General features: G+C 46.5%; 1 protein-coding gene across 4 annotated transcripts in view; it reads left to right on the top strand.

The window, feature by feature from the left end:
- Positions 1–23,978, top strand: part of NUP205 (nucleoporin 205) — a 558,669-nt gene that overhangs the window by 316,997 nt on the left and 217,694 nt on the right. For all 4 annotated transcript variants that reach the window (XR_003858760.1, XM_029616971.1, XM_029616970.1 and 1 more), the window contains 2 exons: positions 9,953–10,110; positions 22,164–22,244. Coding sequence is in view for 3 of the 4 variants with exons in the window: in XM_029616971.1 (XP_029472831.1) it covers positions 9,953–10,110; positions 22,164–22,244 (239 nt within the window). In the remaining variant the exon portion in view is untranslated. The remainder of the gene's footprint in view (positions 1–9,952; positions 10,111–22,163; positions 22,245–23,978) is intronic.

Raw genomic sequence — 23,978 nt, 5'->3', positions numbered from 1 at the left:
GGTTTCTCTAAGGGTCTCTCCTTTGGCTCACTCTGTGTTCAGGTGTCTGCCCTCGGTTCTCTTTTGGGAAGCCTCGACAGCCACGCGGTTGCGTCTCACCCGGATATTGTCCGTTTCCTCAAAGTGGTCAAACATTTGAAGCCACCATTGCTTCCTACTTGTCCCTCATGGAGTTTGAACTTGGTCCTTCGGGCGCTCTGTCAGGCTCCTTTTGAGCCCCTTCGCCGTTCCACCCTCAAGGATTTTACGCTCAAGACGGTATTTCTGGTTTCTATTTGCTCCGCCAGACGTGTGTCTGAGATCCAAGCATTGTCTTGCCACGAGCCTTTCTTACGTTTTTCGGATTCCGGGGTCTCTCTCAAGACGGTCCCGTGTATTCTTGCCGAAGGTCGTGTCTTCTTTTCATGTCAATCAGTCCGTCGAGCTCCCCACGTTCTCTTCTGCAGACATTGCAAGCCCTGGCAGGGATGACCTATGCCATCTGGATGTGAAACGCATTCTCATGCGTTATCGTGAGGTAACTAATGACTTCCGAGTGTCGGATAGTCTTTGTCTTATGGAGTGGCCCCAACTGGGGCAACCAAGCCTCTAAGACTACGATATCTCGCTGGCTGAAGGAAGTGATATCGTCAACTTATATCTATCGGGGACGCCCGGTCCCGGAGAGCCTCAAGGCCCATTCCTTGTGTTCTCAGGTGGCTTCCTGGGCGGAAAGTCAGTTTCTCTCCCCGCAGGAGATATGCAGGGCAGCTACCTGGAAGTCTCTGCATACGTTTGCTCGACATTACCGCCTTGATGTTAAAGCGCCTGTTTTTGGTTCTTTTGGGTGGCAGGTACTTCGAGCGGGCCTGTCAAGGTCCCACCCTGAAAAGGGAAGCTTTGGTACATCCCATGGTCTGGACTGATCCGGGTACGTACAGGGAAAGGAAAATTAGTTCTTACCTGTTCCTGTAGTACCACGGATCTTTCCTGTAGTACCATGGATCAGTCCAGACACCCTTCCCTTTCTATCTTCCTGTCCGCTCGAAGATCCGTATTCTGTGTCCCTTCTTGGAGGCACCGGAAGCATCCATGTGATGATTTTGGGCATTCATGCAGGAGTGTCCATGCACGGAGTTCATTCTTTATTCCACTGTTTTTTCTCTTGTTTCAATATTTTCAGAGTTCTCCTGTTATTTGCTCGAGTTCTTCTGTTACTTGCTTGTTCCATGGGGTTTATCTTCTCTGCTTTGACAATGATTATACTGAAGGGCTACAGGGTAGGCTCTGTCCACATATAGAATACCCTTTCAGTTTTGGTCTGTCTCCACCTGCTGGAAAGGAGGCTCAACCCATGATCTGGACTGATCCGTGGTACTACAGGAACAAAAATTAACAGGTAAGAACTAATTTTCCTTTATTAGCTATGCTAAACATAGAAAACTTTTTTCTTGTAACTTTAATGGATAGTTTTTGTCCTCCCCAAACTGGTTGCTGCTCATGACATATGTGAGTCTCTGGGGTTGGGGAACTCGCTGTCAGGAACTGACAGGCCAGGGACATTGAAAGGCTGAAGAGGCTCTCTGGAACATCAATCACCTGGAAGCCTGGGCGGTCAGGTTGGCATGCTTGCAGTTCAGTTACAGACTACTGGGTCGAGCGGTCCATGTGATGTCAGACAGCGCAATAATAGTAACCTACATCAATTGCCAGGGAGGAACCAAGAGCCAGCAAGTATTGCAGGAAATAGACGAAATTATGGAATGGGTGGAAGGACATATTCAGATGATCTCGGCCTCTCACATTGCAGGAAAAGACAACGTGTGAGCAGACTTTCTCAGCAGAGAGAGTCTGGACACTGGAGAATCAATGTTGTCCACCGCTGATAGTGAATCGCTGGGTCCTTCTGTCCCTAGACCTCTTGGCGACTTCCCGCAATGAGAAGGTTCCTTGATTCTTCGGTCACAGGAGAGATCCGTGGTCCATGGGCATTGATACTCTCGTTCAGGTCTAGCCAGAAGACTAGTTGCTTTATGCCTTTCCTCCATGGCCCTTACTGGGCAGGGTCATTCACATATTCGAAATCCACAGGGGGCTAGTATTCTTGGTGGCTCCGGATTGGCCCAGGTGTCCGTGGTATGCGGATTTGCAGAGACCCCTGGTGGAGGACCCACTTCATCTTCTTCCGCACATGGTTCTGTCCCACAGGAAAGATCTCATTCAAAAAATGTCTTATATCTTGGAAAACATATAAAGTTCACGATTACAAAGTTATATGTGACCTTCATATAGCACTTGACAGGCACGAAATCTTTCGAATTCCTGGTTAATGAGTGTGCTAAAATATAATCTTTGAGCACTGTATGGATTCCCACTCTTATCGTGAACCAACAGTAATGCATTGTTATATATATTTTTTCTTTTGCAAGTAAAAACTAGTAAGTAAATAGACTTGACTTGTACATACTGAATTTAAAAATAAAGGCAGTAAATTCTGAGCACCGATACACATAGACCAACGCTGTCTTCCTCTGTGCAGCCCTTAACTCCAACCCGATATCGCAGTGTTTTGGAACGATATCCTTCTTCAGGAGTAATTGTTGTATTTGCATTTCCATATTAAATTGCTTGTTTTGTGGTAGCATATCAAAATTTTCACCAGCTATCATTTACTAGAAATTCGAAAGATTTCATGCCTGTTAAGTGCTATATGAAGGTCACTAATAACTTTGTAATTGTGAATTTGTTATTTTCCAAGATATAAGACATTTTTTGAGTGAGATCATTCCTGTTGGATATACTTTTATTCTTTCACTCCTTGGTTCATTATTTGTAGTATTGTTACATTTAGCACATTGATCTGTTGCAGCAGGGGACGGTTTTCATGAGGATCCGGCTCAGTTCTATCTTACGATTTGGCACTTGAGAGGGCTTGCTGGTTGAAGCATGTATATTTTTCTGCAGTGATTGCTACCTTAATCCACGCTCAGAAGTTCTACATTTCTCTATCATATGTACAGGTTTGGAAAGTGTTTGAGCCTGGTGCGAGGAGCGCTGTGTCCTTCCTTGTTCGGTTAAGATCCCGTTTATTCTGGATTTTTTTCATGATGGGTTGAATAAAGGATTGGCCCTTAATTTTCTTGAAGATTAAGATTGCGGCTCTTACATGTTTCAGAGGCACGGTAAGTGGTGTCTCATCGCCCCATTCTGATGTGACCCATTTCTTGAAAGGAGTGAAATACCTTCGGCCTCCCTTGCAGTTGCCGGTTCTTTGTAGAGTCTTAACCTGGTGCTGGATTTTTTAGCGGGTCCTACATTTCAACTGCTGCATAGCCCTTGCTTAATACAGTTATGAAACGCCTCCAGCTCCTACAAAATACTGCTGCTAGAATTTTGGTAGGAGCCAGAGAAACAGATCACTTAAAAGCAATAGCACATCAACCACCCTGGCTTCCAGTCAAAAGCAGGATCATATTCAAAATTATCTGCCTTGTTTACAAGTGTGTAAATAAGAAGGCACCAAAATAACTATCTCCCAGCTTGTCTTCTCCTGCACACCTACAAGAGAACTCTGGTCCTCACAAAAAGCCCTTCTTTCTTCTCCTCTGGCCTCTGTTAGACTCTTCTGTATGAGATTTTGTCCTTTCAGCTGCCTTACTCCAAATATTTGGATCAAATCCCTTCAATGAGAGCCATGCTCCCTTACTTTCAGGAAAAAAGCTAAGGCATAGCTTTTCAGCCAGGTTTTCCATATTGAAACCCCATTTCCCTTTGAGCTAACTTCCTGATCTTCCAATTAAGGACTTTCTTAAATTTCACTAGTCCCTAATGCTTTTCTAACTGTAAATCTGTTCCCCACTGTAAGATATCTCAGTTGTAATTGTCTGCTTTAAATTTGTTGTAATCTACTTTGAGGCTATATTTGGTAAAAGGTGAAATACCAAATGTCTGCAATAAATAATCCATAAACACAAACATGTAACACACTGGTACGATTAAATATTTTACCAAAAACATTATTTTACCTTTATTATTTTATTTTGTACTTAGTTTTTATATTAACATGTTTTGTGTTTCCAAAGCATCAGTGATTTTATAACTAAGAATATTCTTTTTTTGAAAAGGAAAACCTCAGGCAACAGCTGTAGAAAACATGAAACTTCTGTTGCTTTTTTTGCATCAGTCTTGCAAGCAAGCTGCCATCACAGGAAAAAATCCTTTCAGTGGAATTCTAAAGTTATAGAGCCTCAATGGGGAAATGTTTACTCAACTCTTTCCAATATTAATTCACTTTTTAATAAAATTATTCCAGCTTGTTCCACTTCATGCACTGGTGCTTTTATACAATGACAATTTAGTTGTATTCAAGTCATGGTTACTTATGTTGCCAGCAGATCAATCCAGTTAGTCCATTACATAATGCAGCCGACATGGCCATGTTTCACTATTCACACTGCATCAGGGATGTATAGCAGAAAAATTACATGCGACTCCTGTCTGTCGATTCCTTCGCCTACCTGGACAATAATCCTCCTCATAAAGAAAATCCAATGACCATATTTGGAGAATTGTCTTCATACTTTGGCTTGTTATCCACTCAGTTTTCAAATATTAAGTTAATTTTCACTTTTTTCAAAGATCCTCTTGATCTTTTGTTTTAGATCAATAGGGCAAAGCTCTGAGCTGCTATAATGATTCAGAGGCTACTGCTTTAGACGCAAGTGTCAGTGGTTCAGACTTCACAGATTCTTGAACTTTTATTATAATTTTTTTGTATTTGAGTCCTTAATCCATCATAGTAACAAATGTTATTGTTCAAATCCTTGATTCACAGGTCAGACCAGTGCTATCTAAACCAGCTTCTGTGATGGTCTTTGGTATTCAAAGGCGACCATAGAGCATTCTGTTTCCTCATTGGTCACTATTACTTTGGATATTTATTCAAAATTTTGCAATTAAGATCAGCAAATACTATCTTGTGAAACAACCATTTCCAATCTGGAGGTCTGTTTCCCATAGTAAGGATGTACTAGTCAAATGCATTGTGGGCTTTTGTTTCTCTCAGGTTAGAATATTTGGAAAAACTCTGCCAAGAATTTGAACTTGGGTGTTATAAATTTTCTCCCAGGACAAGCAGGATGGTAGTCCTCACAGATGGGTGACATCATCAGATGGAGCTCTGTCACGGAATACTTTTGTCAAAGTTTCTAGAACTGAGAGTGCCCAGCATGCCACTAATTCTGTGGCCACACGGAGTCCCTCTTCAGTCTTTTTTTCCGCGCAACAGTTGCCTCGCAGTTTTTAGGAGCTCTGTGAGAAATTTCCTCACACCTTTCCTCATGGAAAAATTTGAAGTTGATCTTCGTTTCTTCCCTTCACCGGGTTCCCCATCGCACTCTGTCTCCTCAGACGCTCGGTAAGTGTGTTCCATGTTTTGCAGTTGGTTCCCGGCAGCATACCCTTCAGGGTCAGACAGCCACCGACTGCGCGCCGCTTTTTTCCGACATGGCAACTGGGTTTAGGAAGTGCCCCGATTGTCCACAGACTATGTCCATAATGGACCCGCACGATGTCTGTGTTTTGTACCTCGGGCCTTCCCACAATGTCTGTCACTGTCCGAGTTATGTGCAGATGACCCCCAAAGAACGGCGTGCCCGACTGGAAAAGATGGAGCATTTGTTTGCCTCAAAATACTCTGCCACATCGACCCCGGTGCAGGGCGCGCCAAGTCGAGGAGGCCCAACTACCTCGGACCCCTCTCTGTTGTCGCCCTGCCAGGAAGACAGTGGAGCAGGTGACCGTCTGTCACAGATGTCGACCCATTCCAAAACCTTTTCATTATTGTCCTCAGTGCCGGAGAAAGACCGGGCCGAGCACTGTGGGAAACATCGTCACTGCCACCAATGTGCATCCCTGTCCGGTGCCGGCACTGACACCGCAGCAGCATCGGTTTCGACCGAGCTGCCCCAAAGAGGGCCCGGGGAGAGGAGCCCCATCCTCCTCTGGACCCGGGACCCCGAGGCGCTCCCCACCGATATCAGTGCCGGGTACTGAGCCTCCACGGACTCCTGTGGAGACTCCAGTAACGTCTAGCCTACCTCCTACTCCAGGCACAGTGTTATCCACGCCAGCCTTTAGGGAGGAATTGGACCAATTAGTCCAACAGGCAGTGCTGAATGCCCTCTGGAGCTTCCAGTCGCCACCGGTATGGGGGCCAGCCATGCCAAGACTCCTAGACTACCTTTGACACCTCTCTGAATCTGGCCTCCAGACTTCTTCCATCCGAGTACACCTGAGTGCCATCTCTGCTTACCATCGAGGTGCAAGGGTTGCCCCCTGTATCGGCGCAACCCCTTGTAGGGCGCTTCAGCTTAAGCCTCCACTACGTCCACTGGTTGTGGCCTGGGACCTCAACTTAGTGCTAGCACGGCTCATGCGTCTTCCGTTTGAGCCCCTGCACACCTGCAAACTCAGACACCTCACTTGGAAAGTTATTTTCCTAGTGGCGATTACATCCGCTCGCAGGGTCAGTGAGCTGCAGGCCCTGGTGACCTATCCACCCTACACAAGATTCCTCCATGACTGGTTGGTACTGCGCACTCACCCTAAGTTCCTGCCTAAGGTGGTAACTGACTTCCACTTAAATCAGTCCATCGTGTTGCCCACTTTCTTTCCAAGGCCTCACACTTGACCAGGTGAACGGGCTCTGCATACCTTGGACTGTAAGTGTGCGCTCGCCTTTTACTTGACCCGCAGCCCAGAGGCAGTCTGCCCAGCTCTTCCTTTCCTTTGACAAGAGCAGACTTGGAGTTGCGGGGTGCTAGCTTGGCTCCTGCTCCGCCTACTGGGCCACATGGCAGCCTCCGTTCATGTGACTCCCTTGGCCCGTCTCCATATGAGGAGCTCTCAGTGGGCCTTACGGTCCAAGTGACAGCAGGCACCTCAGGATTTAGAAGCTCTGGTCACGGACCCTCTCAGGGTATCTCTGACCTGGTAGGAAACCCTCTCCAATCTGGAATGCGGGCTTCCATTTCAGCCCGCACCGCCCCACACACTGAAGTTTTTTGGACCGTCACCGAAGCATGTTGCCAGGTAAACCTTCTGGAGCTTCAGGTGAATACAGTATGCCGTGTGGACCTGCAGAGATCAGTTGTCGTCCAAGGAAGTTCTCATCAGGACGGACAACCAGGTCACGCTGTGGTACATCAACAAACAGAGTGGCACAGGCTCGTTCCTCCTCTGCCAAGAAGCAGTACAGATTTGGAACTGGGCCACCTACATGCTAGGTCAGCTCAATGTTCTAGTGGACTACCTCAGCCAGTCCTTCCAGCCTCACAAATGGTCCCTCAACCCGGCGGTGGCAACTGACCTGTTTTGCTGGTGGGGTACACCGAATGTGGACCTGTTCGCATCCACTCTCAACCTCAAGGTGAGCAGGTTCTGCTCCCTAACAGCAAGGAATGGCCACCCCACCTGCAATGCCTTCTCCCTTCACTGGGACAGGGCCTCCTGTATGTGTACCCCCCTCTGCCTCTGCTACTGAAGAACCTGTCAAAGCTCCAGCAGGTCGGGGGGGAACCATGATTCTCGTGTCACCCTCCTGGCCAAGGCAGGTTTGGTTCCCACTTCTCCAGGACCTATCTGTGTGTACACCATTCTACTGGGGATGGCATCTGACCTCATTTCACAGAACCAGGGCACCTGTGCCACCCCAACCTTGGGGCACTGGTCCTCATGGCTTGGATGTGGAATGCTTAATCCTCCAGCCCTTACAGCTCTGACTGTGTTTCCAGGGTTCTGGTAGAGTCCAGGAAACCTTTACATGGAAGTTATGTTTTTATTGTAAACGGTGTGATTTGTATTTTATACAGGAATGTCGGTATATAAAAGTTTTCTCTGACTGTAAAGGTTTCATACAAAAAATTGTAGTATCTGTTGTTATCTTGCTTCTGATTGGCTGCCCGTTTTTCGCGCCATTTTACAGTCCTTTAAATCGGCGTTTCTGTAAACACTGCTTGCTCTCCATTTAAACTAGACTGGACCTGAGTGAAGGTATGTGCCCCGGCTTATTCAGTATGTTAGGCCCTGCATAGTCCTTTTGGTTAAAATTACAATTTAATGATTTGTTTTGGTTGTAGTGGTTGAAATTACACACTGTACTCAGTCCCTCCCGACGCAGCTTCCAGCGAAACACGGTCCGTGTTGGGGGACCTGATGGAAAACTTATATGTATTAGAGCTTATGGAGTAGCCGCTTTGAATCATTAAATAAATATTGAATACGTACAACTTATAAAGATTGGGACTGACTAATTTTCTGCTCTCAACTATTTTTGTGTGCTAATCACAATTGATGAGCAGACATTCTCCTGTTTGGTATTGGTATATGAAAGTTAAAAATAATAAATAAATAACATGGAAGTCCTACAGCTCCAAATGTAAACATTTTTCCATTTGTTATGGGGGGCATGGGTTGGACCCCTACTCATGCCCTCTCCCCCAGCTGTTGGACTACTGTGGCACTTATCCGAGTCTGAGCTCCAGACCAGTTCCGTCAGGGTGCACCTCAGCATGGTAAGTGCGTGTCACCGAAGTGTCGCTGGTACACCCATTTCGGTCCAGCCCCTGGTTGGTCATTTCATGCGGGGTCTCCTCCAACTGAAGCCCCCACTTCGACCACTGGCAGTATCTTGGGACCTCAACTTCGTCCTGGCACGACTGATGTGACCTCCTTTTGAGCCTCTGCCATTCTGTGACCTGAAGCTCCTCACCTGGAAAGTCATATTCCTGGAGGCGGTCACTAGCCAGCAGAGTAAAGGCGCTCTCTGTGCGTGCGATGGCGGTGTCAGTGGCTCACTTGCGGGCAGTCCCAGTCGCGGAAATTTACCAGGCCGCAATCTAGAGTTCTCTCCACATGTTTTCAGCCCATTACTGCCTTGACAGGGATAGCCGTCAGGACAGCGCCTTCGGTCGGTCTGTCCATTCAACCTGTTCCAGACTTGAACCCAACTCTCTCTGTTCTTGCTTCTTGTGGGAGCCAGACCGTCTCCTTTTACCCACAACGCCGCAGTTGTGTTATGCCCATTGGCATCTTGTTCGGTCGCTGTTAGTCTCTCTAACTGAATATGATGGACTGGAGCTCTGTACTCACCCACATGTGAGGACTACAATCCTGCTTGTCCTAGGAGAAAAAGCACAGGATGTTAGTCCTCAGGAATCCTGTTCGCCTCCCCCCGATGTTGGGTTCACCTTCAGTTTGTTTTATTTTTTCGCTAGTCTGTTTTGCTATATTACGAGACTGAAGGGGCACCTCCCGTGGACGCATGGATAGTAGCAGGCTAGGCATGCTCAGTCTGCTGGTCAAAGCTTCTAGAAACTTTGATCAAAGTTTTCTGTGCCTGGCTCCATAGGACGATGTCACCCACATGTGAGGACTAACATCCTGCTGTCCTAGGGGAACACCTGTTACAGGTAAGCAACTGTGCTTTTTGCTCATTTGATTTGATAGAGAGCACCTAAAGAATTGCCAGATTATCATGTTACCAATTATGTATCCCAGCCAGATTTTATTAGAACGAGCCCTGAGGTGGGTGGGTAGAGGGGTAGGTTGTAAGGCAATTAAACAGTTGATATTAGCTATTATAATTTTAACTTACATGGAGTTATAGGGATTTTGTCAGATCTTCTGGATACTTAAGTGAGGGTGTTTTTTAAATCATCTGTAATGTCTATAATCCACACTTTCTGCCCTTTCGTTCTGCAAGCTGAGCAGTCCCCTCAAAGACATACCAACAATGCAAATATACAAAACTTTATGGCTGTTTTTCAGAGATTTAAGGCAGTAACATATACTTAACTTGGGAGCCCTTCTGGACAGGAAATAACCTGAAAAGACTGGCCTCTGTTTGACCAGTAGCAGATCTGTCTTTTCTAGCTTTTGTTAATAGGTTTTCTTGTTTTGTTCTATTTTGCAGTGAGAAGGAAGATCCTCAGTATCTTAGACTCTATCAATTTCAGACAAGAAATACCTGAACCTTTAGAACTGGATTTCTTTGATCGTAGTCAGATTGAACAAGTTATTGCCAACTGTGAACACAAGAATCGTCAAGGGCACACAGTCTGCAATGTCAAGGTAAGTACAACAGTTACTACTGACAGACTGCATTCTCACTGTAAGAGCAAGAATCTCCTCCTGGGAAAAACTGCTTCCTTAGCATTCGGATAGGTCAATCCCAGCGAGTGGGTTATGCACCTCTGCCAGCAGATGGAGACGGAGCAAAAGCTGACTTCCCAGCTATATAGTTCTGTCCTGACATCAGCCCGCAGGTATTCTCCATCTCCAGCAGATGGTGGATATGCATTTCCCTTCGGGGGATTGCCTGTGAGTAAAAAAATATATATATCTATAATAATAATTTGCTGATTGGCCGGAGGTTCAGGGCTTCGTCTGGAAGGGAAGATGGAACGCGGCCTGTATCGGGAGGCTGCCTCGTGGTCGGTGCCGCGAGAGACCAAGGGTAAGAGGATAATTAATGTGGCCTAGGATAAGAGGGTAAGAGGATAATGATGGGGCTGAATACTCTTTTTGTAGTACATCAAAACCCGTTTGCAGTCCAAAGTATGAAGGGCTTTTTCGCCATCATGAGCATGCAGCATTGGGAAAAATGTAGGCAGTGCAGTTGATTGATGTGGAAGATGGAGACTACTTTGGGCAGAAATTTGGGGTGAGTTCACAGAACCAGCCTGTTGTAGAAAAACTGAAGGATTATGGAGGATAGTGAACAAATGCCCGGAGTTTGCAAACTCTCCTTACTGAAGTGATGGCAACTAGAAAAATCACCTTACAAGTAAAAATATTAGTGAAGTCAATTCTGGAGGCTCAAACAGAGATTTCATTAACTGAGAAAGAACCACATTAAGATTCCATGGTACAAGAGGCTTTTGAACTGGGGGTTTGACACATAACAGTCCCTTCATGAATTGAGAGATTAGCAGGTGAATAGATATCTGTTTACTGTCCACCATATTATGGTAGGCTGCTGAGGCACAATTGCACTGAAGCCATGGCAAGACCTAAATTCGAAAGGTGATGAAGATACTATAGAAGATGCCGAGTGACAGGAGAAAGGGTTAAATGCATCAACACCAGTAGTAACCACTCTTCAGTATTTTGAAGAAGTTCTAATCTATGAAATTTTTTTATGCAATCCCACATAAATCTGGTGCATGAATTATGTTTACTAGGTAGGGTTGCAAATTATGGATAATTTGTAATTGCATGAAGGAAGCCTTCACTGTGTCTGTGATCTGGTGTTGCATAATCAGCTATGAATTTGTTAGAACCCCTAAAGGTTTGACGTCAGAGCTCAGTGGCAGAACCTCCCTCTCAAAAACAAATTGTGGTGACAGATTAAATGAAGATTTTAAGATTCACAGGAGTTCCATTTTAAGTGGATTTAGTTTGTTTATCAGCATCTATTAAACTCTAAACTAAATCTAAGCAGATGCTGAATCTATCTAATGTCTCATGATTTATGCCATGTTTGCAATAAATGTAAAGGCCATCTGAGCACTTTTGGCATTTAAACCCAGCTTTCTTAATCACGCCTCCCAAGGCCTTAACATACATATTAAACAGTATCAGAGACAGTACTGATCCCTGGGATACCTCATATTTGAGCATTCAAGGATCAGAGATGTCATCTCCAATTTTCTTGTTTTGCCTGCCATCCAAAAAAAAGATGAACCAATTCAGCATAATGACTTTCAGATGATAAATTAATATCAGATGGTCAGACTTCTAAGGAGGTTGTCCATGATTGCAACCAGTGAGGTCTCCATGCTAAAACCAGCATGGAAACCTGAATGATACAGTTCAAGGTAATTTCTAGTCTCCAATATGTGTCTTCTCTAGCATTGCTCTGCGTTCGATAAGTTTGCTGACAAATGGGTCTATAACTCTCAACCAGAGAGTTATTAAGATTAGACTTTTTCAGTATAGGTCAAACAATGGCTGCCTTCAGTTAGCTGGGAAGAGCACTTTGAAGTGAAGTGTTGATAATAGGTTTATAGGATCCACTAACCTGCACAAATTTTAATGAGCCAGACTGGAAGGGTATATAGGAGGAAACCAATAGACCTGGAAGCAGCTAAGATTTTAGCTCAGAAGACGATAGGCAATTGAATGCATGAACTTTGGAGACAGTGTTATGTAATTATCTAAAATTCTATCTTAACTCTGCCTACAACTGTAAAATCTAGTACTTTACAAAGAACTAGGACTTTTCAAAGAACTTAGCAAAATGATTGACATTAATAGTGTCTTTAAAATTTTAGCTTCTTTTGGAAAACTTTACCAATATGAATAATTCTTTGAGAAATTCTAAGGGAAAATAATCTTTATTTTTAATCTTCTAATTATATTCTTTTATATGTTTCTCATATGAAAATATCTTACTCAAGGTTTTGCTACAAAATGCCACAAGTTTCTTTGCTTTTCTTTAGCTCATGTGTGAACCAACAAGATGGTTTTAATTAAGAAACTCTCTGGTCCTCTGCAGTTTCATATAATAGCAATATTGCAATTTTCAGTCTGCTGGTGATCAGACTTTGGTTTAGGTCTAATACCTATATATAAGATTCAACAAATCTTTTTTAGAGCTAAAGTTCTGTAATCTTTCCCTGTTTCAGTACTATTTTTTTTATTATTTTTATTCTACCTTTCATGATGCTTCAAAGTTGATTACATTTCGGTACATAGATTTCTCACAGGACAAGCAGGATGGTTGTCCTCACAAATGGGTGACATCGAGGATGGAGCCCACCACGGAAAACTTCTGTCAAAGTTTAAACAGAACTTTGACTGGCCCCTACTGGGCATGCCCAGCAAGGCACTGACCCTGCAGCCAGCAGGGGTCTCCCTTCAGTCTTCTTTTTTCCGCGCAGCAGTTGCCACGCGGTGAAAGGAGCTCTCTAACCACGTTCCTGACAGGAATTTGGAAATTAATTTCCTAAGAAAATTTGCCCCTCAGGGGTCTCCCTTCGACAAATTTTTTAGTCATCTTACGGAACCCGGTAAGTTTTTTGCCTTCTTCCATCGACTGCCGTCGATTTTGGCCCTCGAGGCCTGTGGGCACTTACCGATCCCCAGCCTAAATTTTGGCTTTCAGCCATGGCAACGGGGTTCCGTCGTTGTCCGGATTGTACCCGGACTATGTCCATCACAGACCCCCACAGGGTTTGTGTAATGTGTTTGGGTAGTGAGCATTATGTCCTGACTTGCACCAAATGTGCCTTAATGACACCCAAGGGTCGCAAAGCCAGGATGGAGAAGATGGGGCTCCTCTTCCATGCACCAACCCCAACGCCATCGATAGCATCGACGTCATCGGAACCGGCACCGTCGAAGTTGTACCATCATCGTCAACCCTCCGGTGACCGTCCGCCATCGATCGCTTCTCGGCCGTCGACTCCCGTCCCTTCCCCGGATGGGCGAGGGGATCGGAAAGAAAAGCACCGCCATCGACGGCATAAGTCTCGGCCTGTCAAGGATCCACAGCCATCGACCTCTGCTCAAGCCGAGCCACCGACAAAGAAGCCGCGAACAGACCGGATGCCCTCCACGTCTCGTTCGCCGGCATCGAGGAAACCCTCACCCTCTCGGGGTGTGGGGGCCGTGATCCCACCGGTTACGGTGGTCCCTCCGGCCCTGCCTCAGCCTCCCTCTCCCGTCGAGCCGGGTATGGTTACCCCTGGTCTCCGGGCAGAACTGGACCGGCTGGTCCAGGAGGCCATCGAGAAAGCGATGAAGAAATTACAACCTCCATCGGCACCGTCTCCGGCACCGGTTCCAGTGCCGCCCCCGGCACCGACACCGGCACCGGCTTCGCCACCGAGGAGGGAACCGACCACCGAGCCGTTGATACAAGCGCTAGCACCACTACTGAGCCGCATGGAGGCACTCGTGACTGCCCTTCCATCGGTGATTCCAGTGCCATCGACAACACCACCGTCTCCGACTGGTTTCTCATCGGCAGGAGAAACACAGTTTCGAATTCCCCCTTCCGGGGTAGTTCCATCGGTACCTTCTGGTATATCTCCACCGATTTATCCTTCGGCTCCATCGATTCCGCGCCAGGCACCGATTCCATCGGCAGCACCGAAGCCATCGATGCCATTTCTGGTTCCACCTACTGCACCGATTCCACCTCGGTTTCCATCGATGCCTTCAGAGCCTCAGCCAGGTCCATCAGGGCTACAAGCCACACATGATCCCTACGATACCTGGGGTGATGATGATGATACCTCTTCTGACACAGATCTGCCTTCGCCACCATCTCCTACAGAGAGTAGAAAAAGATCTCCTCCTGAGGATCTATCTTTCATTAATTTTGTGAAAGAAATGTCAGAAGTTGTACCTTTTCAACTACAATCTGAAGCTGATGATAGACACCAGATGATGGAACTACTTCAATTTCTGGATGCTCCAAAAATCATCGCTTCCATCCCTATACACCAGGTGTTTTTGGATCTGCTCAAGAAAAACTGGGAATCTCCTTCATCGGTGTCACCAGTTAACAAGAAAGCTGACTCCACATACCTTGTCCAGTCAGCACCAGGTTTCCAAAAGCCTCAACTGGATCATCGCTCTGTTGTGGTTGAGTCCGCGCAGAAGAAGGCCAAGCGTCTTAAGCCGCACTCTTCTACCCCACCTACCAGGGACAACAAGTTCCTGGATAGTGTCGGACGGAAAGTGTATCATGGAGCTACGTTGATTTCACGCACAGCTTCATATCAACTTTACATGACTCAATACAACAGAGCCATCTTTAAGCAGATGCAAGACTATGCTGACACGTTGCCGGACCAATACCAACCACAGCTTCAAGCCCTTCTTCACAAGGGATTTGAGGCAGGGAAGCACGAGATTAGGACTGCCTATGACATATTCGATGCTTCCACGAAGGTTTCAGCCACAGCCATCTCAGCCAGACGTTGGGCTTGGTTAAAGTCATCCAACCTTCGCCCAGAAGTCCAAGATCGTCTTGCTGATTTGCCCTGCTTAGGCGACAATTTGTTTGGAGAGCAAATTCAACAGATTGTGGCGGAGTTAAAAGACCACCATGAGACGTTGAAACAACTCTCATCTGTCCCACCTGAGGTGACCTCCAAGCAACCGCAAAAGAAGGACTCTAAGAAGTCATTCTTTCGACCACGTCGCTACTACCCTCCGTCAACTAGGGCTCGTCCTGCACGGTCCTCTAACAGGCCTCAGCCTCGTCAGCCGAGAAAGCAAAGACCTACTGTAGCCCCACCTCCTGGGCCTACGGCGGGCCTTTGACTTCCCTGTATTGAGCACATGCCATCTCCCTCTTCCACACATCCCTGTGGGGGGTCGACTGTTCCACTTCTTACACCGTTGGAAACAGATCACCTCAGATCAGTGGGTGCTAGCAATTATCGCACCGGGTTACCACCTCAACTTCATAACACTTCCGCCAGACTCCCCGCCCCTTCAGGCATGGAGTCTAACCAGCCATTTCACTCAATTACATCAAGAAGTATCCCTTCTTCTACAATCAAATGCTATAGAACCCGTCCCTCCTTGTCAACAAGGGAAAGGATTCTATTCCAGATACTTCCTAATACCAAAGAAATCAGGGGGGCTACGTCCAATTCTGGACCTTCGGGCCCTCAACAAGTATCTGCAAAAAGAAAAGTTCAAGATGGTAACCCTGGGCGCCTTGCTCCCTCTGTTGCAAAAGGGGGATTGGCTGTGCTCTCTCGACCTCAAGGACGCTTATACCCACATTGCGATCACACAATCCCATCGCAAATATTTGCGGTTTCTTGTAGGCCACGACCATTATCGATACCGTGTCCTACCTTTCGGTCTGGCTTCTGCCCCACGAGTCTTTACCAAATGTCTCGTAGTGGTAGCAGCATTCCTAAGGAAGGAAGGTGTCCACGTCTACCCCTACCTGGACGATTGGCTAATCAGGGCCTCCTCCCAACACATAGCTCAATCCTCCCTAAAATTGACAATTCAAACACTCCTTTCCTTAGGGTTTCTTGTCAATTACGAGAAATCTTGCTTAGTCCCGTCTCAAACCTTATCCTTCATTGGAGCAGACTTGGACACCTTGCAGGCAAAGGCTTACCTTCCTCTTCAGAGGGTCCACACCCTAATATCCCTGGCTCGCCAGCTCCAGTCTCAAAACACTGCCACGGCTCGCCAGTTCCTCATTCTCCTAGGACACATGGCATCCTCGGTTCAAGTCACTCCCATGACCCGACTAGCCATGAGAGTAACACAATGGACTCTACGACACCAATGGATTCAAGCTTTTCAGCCTCTGTCCTCCATAGTCACAGTCACACAGGCCCTGCGCCTATCCTTAACCTGGTGGACAACTCAGGTCAACCTCCTTCAGGGCTTACCTTTTCTTCCACCGGATCCGCAAGTAATCCTAACCACCGACGCTTCTCACATCGGTTGGGGAGCCCATGTGGACGAATTACAAACCCAAGGGTTATGGTCCAAAGAGGAAGCCGAACACCAGATAAATTTCCTGGAACTTCGCGCAATCCGCTATGCACTCCGAACTTTCAAAGATCATCTATTCCATCAGATAATCTTAATCCAGATGGACAACCAAGTGGCCATGTGGTACATAAACAAGCAGGGAGGCACAGGCTCCTTCCTTCTGTGTCAGGAAGCTGCGCAGATCTGGGCGGAAGCCCTCTCCCACTCTATGTACCTCAGGGCCACTTACCTGCCGGGAGTAGACAATGTATTGGCAGACCAGCTGAGCCGTGTCTTCAAGCCACACGAGTGGTCACTCGATCCTCTGGTGGTGACCTTTCTGTTTCACAAGTGGGGTTTTCCCCGCATAGACCTCTTTGCATCCCCTCAGAACCACAAAGTGGACGATTACTGCTCTCTCATTCGGAGCCAACACTTTCAGCCGAGAGATGCCTTCTCCCTCAAGTGGACGACAGGTCTGCTTTATGCATTCCCTCCACTTCCTCTTCTGTCAAGGACTCTCGTGAAGCTACGCCAAGACGGAGGAACCATGATCCTGATAGCACCCCACTGGCCACGCCAAGTGTGGTTTCCCATACTCCAGGATCTCTCCATCCGCAGGCACATCCCTCTGGGAACGGATCCGCATCTGCTCACTCAAAAGACGGATGCCTCCTCCATCCCAACCTCCAGGCCTTGTCCCTGACGGCATGGATGTTGAAAGGTTAGTCCTTCAGCCCTTTAACCTTTCGGATTCGGTTTCTCGTGTCCTGATAGCTTCACGAAAGCCCTCTACCAGAAGATCCTATTCATATAAATGGAAAAGGTACACATCATGGTGCACTTCTCAGTCCCTTGATCCCCTTTCCTGTCCAATCTCTAAGTTCTTGGACTATTTATGGCACCTATCAGAATCCGGTCTAAAGACCTCTTCCATTAGGATGCATGTCAGTGCGGTAGCCGCCTTCCATAAAGGTGTACAGGGTGTCCCTATTTCAGTACAACCCCTGGTAACACGTTTTCTTAAAGGCTTGCTCCATCTGAAGCCACCCTTACGTCCTCCGGCCCCATCTTGGGACCTTAACCTGGTTCTTGGTCGTCTAATGAAACCTCCTTTCGAACCTCTGCACTCATGTGAATTAAAGTATCTCACATGGAAAGTGTTATTCCTTTTGGCTATCACTTCAGCTCGCAGGGTTAGTGAATTGCAGGCCCTAGTTACCTATCCGCCTTACACTAAGCTCCTGCAGGACCGGGCGGTACTCCGCACTCACCCTAAATTTTTACCTAAGGTAGTTTCTGAGTTTCATATTAATCAATCCATCATACTACCTATCTTTTTTCCCAGGCCCCACTCCAACTCCGGAGAACAGACTCTGCATACCCTAGACTGCAAACGAGCTCTAGCTTTTTATCTAGACCGTACAGTTGCTCACAGGAAGAACACTCAATTATTTGTCTCTTTCCATCCTAACAAGTTAGGACATCCTGTGGGTAAGCAGGCTCTTTCCTCCTGGTTGGCGGACTGCATTTCTTTTTGCTATCAGCAAGCTGGCATTCCTTTTCAAGACCGTGTGAAAGCACACTCTGTGAGGGCCATGGCGACGTCAGTGGCACAACTTCGATCGGTGCCGCTTCCTGACATCTGCAAAGCTGCAACCTGGAGTTCTCTCCATACCTTTGCAGCCCACTATTGTTTGGACAAAGCTGGAAGACAGGACTCCATCTTCGGCCAATCTGTCTTGCGTAACCTTTTCCAACGTGATGTACCAACACCCTTCCACCTTCCTGGTAGAGTGCAGATGCCCTTTACCAAATACCACCCCAGTTGTGCCTGTTGCACGTCATTGGGTGCATTTCGTGCAAGTCAGGACATCCTCAGCTCGGTACTCACCCATTTGTGAGGACAACCATCCTGCTTGTCCTGTGAGAAAGCAAATGTTGCTTACCTGATGTAACAGGTGTTCTCACAGGACAGCAGGTTGTTAGTCCTCACGAAACCCGCCCGCCACCCCGCGGTGTTGGGTTTGTTTTGTTTTTACTTTTTAGGCACTGCCTGTAGCTTTGAAAATCAGACTGAAGGGAGACCCCTGCTGGCTGCAGGGTCAGTGCCTTGCTGGGCATGCCCAGTAGGGGCCAGTCAAAGTTCTGTTTAAACTTTGACAGAAGTTTTCCGTGGTGGGCTCCATCCTCGATGTCACCCATTTGTGAGGACTAACATCCTGCTGTCCTGTGAGAACACCTGTTACATCAGGTAAGCAACATTTGCTATTTCCCTGTTCACAGAAGGCTTACAATCTAGGTGTATACCTGAGGCAATGTAAAGTGAACTGTTTTGCCCAAAGTCACAAAGAATGTAAGTGGGATTTGAACCTTGGCTTCCCTGTTCTCAGCCTTCTGCCCTAACCATTAGTCTACTCCTCCACTCCACTTTTGTCTTAAATGGAGATATAGGAGGTCATCTCCATTTAAGGTAGAGAAAAAAAAGATTGGTGAAAACTAGAATCTGAATATCAGTATGCTGTAAATTTTGTTTTTTGAAAATGAAGAAATGCTAGGTCCTGAGTGGGAACATTAATAAAGAGAAATCTTGAGAAGCCAAAACATCATACATTCTAATGCTGGTTCAGACAGGTCCACATAAATGTGGATATATGAATCCCCCAAAAGCATTAAGCTGGAAATTTCTAAGTTAACATTTGGTCTTTAGGAGCATCAAGGCTAGCAACAGACCACATGGCTACCGGGTCAGATTTAAGATTTTTGTGCCTATAGAGTGCCATGGTGGCACCCCTTTGAAACTCTGCCAGCACATAGCCCTAAAGCAAGCAGAAGCAGGCCTCGATATTTGGCACCTTCTAAATTTGGCACCCTAGTCCAGGGGTGGGCAAACTATGGCCCCTAGGCCAAATCGGACTCATTGCTGCCTTTCTTCAGGCCTGCCTAGCTCTTATAAATGCTATATTATGTACGACCCATTGATGCTCAAACCTGCCTGCCTGAGTGTCAATTTGTTGCCCTTGATGATACAATGAAAAATGTGATGTCTGCCAGTGCAAAGGCCTGGAGACAATGTATTCCCACCGTGCGACAGTGCTGTTTAATGATGCATTGGTAGAGGTCTCACCCCCTGTTAGCGAGATGAAGCCCCCAAGTGAAGGCACTGTGTAATGGTACACTGGCAGGGTTCCCACCCCCACCAGCGAGTGACGCCCTACAAGGCAATCCCCTATGGTGGTGGTACGCTGCTGGGGTTCCCACCCCCACCAGCAAAGAGAGGGTCCCAAGCAGTGGTGGGCCCGATGGTGACCTGCAGGCGGGCTTTCAGTCCCAGGCAATGATGGAGCCAATGGTGACCTGCCAGCTAGCAGATAGCAGGCGACATCCCAAGGAGGAAGGGTTATGATGGTAGTAGCTGAAAGGGAAGGGATATGACTAACGAACTAAAAGAGGGGATGGTGAGAGGAGTGAGAATGGTGAGGGACGAGAGTCAGTTGGGAAGGGAGAGGGTGAGTGTTTGAGAGGGGAGGGAAAGATTGAGTGACTGAGAGGAAAGGGGTGAGAATGAGGGAACAGAATAGGGTGAGTGGGAGTGAGTAAGAGGGAAGGGAATGGGAGTGAATGGGAGGGAGGGATGACAGAGGGAAGGGAGTAATGGGAGTGAGTAACTCAGACTGAAGGGAAGGCGTGACAGGTGAGTGATTGAGAAGGAAGAGTAGGGAATTGACTGGGAGGGTGAGTTGACATAGGGAAGGAAAGGGAGGGGGTGACTGGGAGGGTGAGAAGGGAGTAAATTGAAGGGAGGGAGTGACACAGAGGGAAGGGAAGGAGGTGAGGAGGAGTGAGGAGGTGAGTGATAGAAGAAAAGGGTGAGAATAAAGGAACATAAAAGGGTGAGAGACTGGGAACGGGATTGAGTTGGAAGGGAGTGAATGATAGAGGGATGGGTGAGAAGCAAGTGGGAGTGAGGGAGGGAAGAGGATTGAATGGGAGGGTGAATGATTGAGAGAGAGGAGGGATGGAATGAGTGACTGAAGGGATGTAACTGGGAGGCAACGGAAGAGGGGTGAGTGGAGGTGGGTGAGAAGGAAGGGGTGAGTGGGAGTGGGAGATGGAAGGGAAGCGGAAGGAAGAATAGGGGGAGTAAGAAGGAGAGGGTAGAAGAGTGTGGGAGTGTGAGAATTAACTTGTGTGTGAGAGAAGGAAGAGGAAGTTTGTGTTCCCACCTCCTCCCACTAATCCACTGCACTTTTAAAGTGAGTGGAAATCAAAAGTTCTCAGGTATGGAGAGCAGGGAATTTCTTTATCCTTATTTGTTTTAATTAGGAGTTTTGTATGTCTACTGTTTTGAAATATTCAATTAGTTTTTGGGAAAAGTTTAAAGTTTTTTTTATCCTTATTCGTCTTCATTAGGAAGGTTGATATTTAGCACTATTTAACCAGATAAATAGAGACTTATCTGGCTAAGTGACAGCTGCTGAATATCTGGCTATGTTCAGCTGCTGCCACTTAGCCGGAAAAGTATTTATCCAGCTAAGTAGATAGCCAGATATCTTGGGGGCAAGCAATGGGCGGATCAAAGCATGGCAACTTGTCCGGTTATCTTAACCAGATAAGTGCCTGTATTTAGCTTTGTCTAGGTGAGTTAACTGAATGTTAGACCTGCTCTAAAGTTATCCAAATGTAACTTACCAGCTAACTAGAACTTACCCGTTATATTCAGCAGCATAGCCATTCGACTGAATATCCCTTCTAAGTTAGCCGGATAAGTTATCACTGGGTAGCATAAAAACCAAATATATTTAAATATTGGGCCTTAGATGATGCTTTATTTGTCATCTGTTTTGAAATGTTTTAATAGTATGGTTTACTATTATGATTTTCTTGATTTTGTGTTATGAGGAATGGTGATGTTTCTGTTTTTACATTATTGCATTGAATATGTCTGTCTTGTAGTGGTTTCCACTTGTCTGCACCTTTCTGTTTATGCTTTTATGGTCTTTTTATTCTTATTTGGTAAGGATCTATCTGTGTTCTGAATTTTTGACCAATATGAAGTATTCTGCTACCAGGAAAATGCCTTTTACCTCTTGCCCTTAAAATGTATCACTGTTGGGTTTAAAGTTTTGCTGATTTTGGTAGATGCTGTGATCTACGATTGCAGAGTTCCTCAGGTGCTAAAAATGGTGGTGCTTAAGCCTGTTTGATATGATATGCCTGCAGTAAGTGCTGGGACTTTGATTGTCATCGTGATGAGGAGCTCCAAGGTGGACCTTCCCACCTTCACTGTTGCAGTCTATAACCTGTAATGTGGCCCCACCTTCCCTGTGGCCCCAGCACAAAAAGGTTTTCCCACTCCTGCCCTAAGCAGTTGCCTATATTGCCTATCCCTAAATCCAGGCCTGTATGGTTGGCTAACAGGTTTTGCTTTACTAGCATTGTAGAACATGCTGTGCAATAACTGCAACTCCTTTTTTTTTCTGTCTGTAAAGTGATATGTGCTTAACCTTAAATCAATGTTTTTTCAGGTCTTAGCATTGTATATACTGGCACTTTATACTTATTGCTTTATGACTACAATGCTTTTTGTAAGTGTTCAACACTGTGTATCTTGATGCTGTATAAATTATAAAATAATACTATTAATATTTTTATTTCAGCTTCTTCACAGGGTTCTAGTGGCAGAAGTGAATGCCCTTCAGGGAATGGCAGCCATGGGGCAGAGACCTTTACTCATGGAGGTAAGATGAGAAGAAATCAGTCATTGTAATACACCTTATGGTATTCTACTAATAGGGTCCATGAACTGACTGATTCTGTGCAGTATTATTTAATCTGTTTTCACAGTGACATAGCAGGCTACTACTGTGCCATGGCAGAAGAATGTAATTTATAATTTTGGTTTGGTACCAGTCTGCTTTCAGCTGCATCTAAAGTTCCAGTTTGGTTACAGTTCAGGCCAATAAAGTTTAGTAATTGTTTCAGCGCACATGAACAGATCATTCTTCGAGGACAAGCAGGATAGCAGTCCTCACACATAGGTGATATCATCAGATGGAGTCCGATGCAGAAAACTTATGTCAAAGTTTCTAGAACTTTGACTAGGCACACTAAGCATGTCCAACATGCCCTATATCACGCATCCACGCAGGGTCCCTCTTCAGTCTTTTTCCGCGGAGCTGTGAGCCTCGCAGTTTGTTTGAGCTCTGAAAACTTGGCTTCTGCCTTGTGGAGAAGTTGGGGGGTTTTTTCACAGTTTTTTGCGATCATTTTCTTAGTCTATCACCGGGTCCCTCCCAGTGCCTCCCCGTAGAGTCCCTAGTCAGGATTTTCGGTGTTGCGGGTAAGTTACTTTTCGCAGTCAGTTCCCCCTGTGGTGGCAGTGCCTCAGTGCCCACCTGCCATCGATGCCTGCTGCCATCATTCTGTCCTTTTACCCTTTCATTTCGCCCCATCATGACCATGTCCGGTTTTCACTGATGCCCCTAGTGCCCCAGGACTATTTTGATCACTGATCCTCACAATGTTTGCATCCTCTGCCTGGGGGCGTCACATGATGTCCAGGGTTGCCACTTGTGCATCCAGTTGACCCTGAAGGGACATAGACTTCAACTCAACAAGTTGGATCAGCTCTTCAGGTTGAAGAAGTCCGAGCTATCTGCATTAAAGGACCTTGGAGCCGCACCAATGGACATCACCCCATCGATGGGGCATCAGAGACTGACTGCTTTCTATTTCCTCTGGTCTGAGGATGCAGGGTTTGTTGTCCTCGGCACCAGGAAAGAATCATGCCGAGCATCGGTACCGGTCCACCTGATGAATGGGACTGGGCATAGGGATGCACCAGCTTTTGCTGCGAAGCCCCTGAAGCGACCCCGTGGCAAGAAGCGCCTATCCTCCATTGATGTCTGGGGTTCGCAACGGTCTCCGCTGGTCCTGGTGCCAGTTGCTGTTCCCTCTCACGGGTCCGAGGAATATCTAGCAAACCCCCCCCACCTCAGTCTGACTGGAGTGGAGGAGGTTTTCCATGTGGTGTGACCAGAAGGCCCTAGATTAGTTCTCCTGCCCCCCACTAAAACTGCTTGACTACCTTCTACACCTATCGGAGGCTGGCTTGAAAACCAACTCCATTAGAGTTCATCTCATTGCAATTGTGCTTACCACCACGGTGTAGATAGTACACCCATCTCTGTACAGCCTATAGTGATACATTTCATGCGGGGTCTGCTTCAGTTGAAGCCTTCCCTAAGGCCTTCCATTTTGTCTTGGGACCTCAACATGGTGTTAGCTCAACTGATGAAAGCTTCTTTTGAGCCGCTGCGCACCTGTGACCTGAAGTACCTGACTTGGAAGGTAGTATTTTGGTGGCGGTCACTTCAGCATGCAGGGTCAGTGAGCTCCAAGCCTTTATCCACCTTATACTAAGTTCTGTAATGACAAGGTGGTCTAGTGTACACACCCTAAGTTTCTGTCTA

Source organism: Rhinatrema bivittatum, chromosome 9 (assembly GCF_901001135.1).
Source record: "Rhinatrema bivittatum chromosome 9, aRhiBiv1.1, whole genome shotgun sequence".
Lineage (NCBI taxonomy): Eukaryota > Metazoa > Chordata > Amphibia > Gymnophiona > Rhinatrematidae > Rhinatrema > Rhinatrema bivittatum.
Note: the sequence above shows the minus strand (reverse complement) of the source record. Positions and strands in the feature narration are given on the sequence as shown.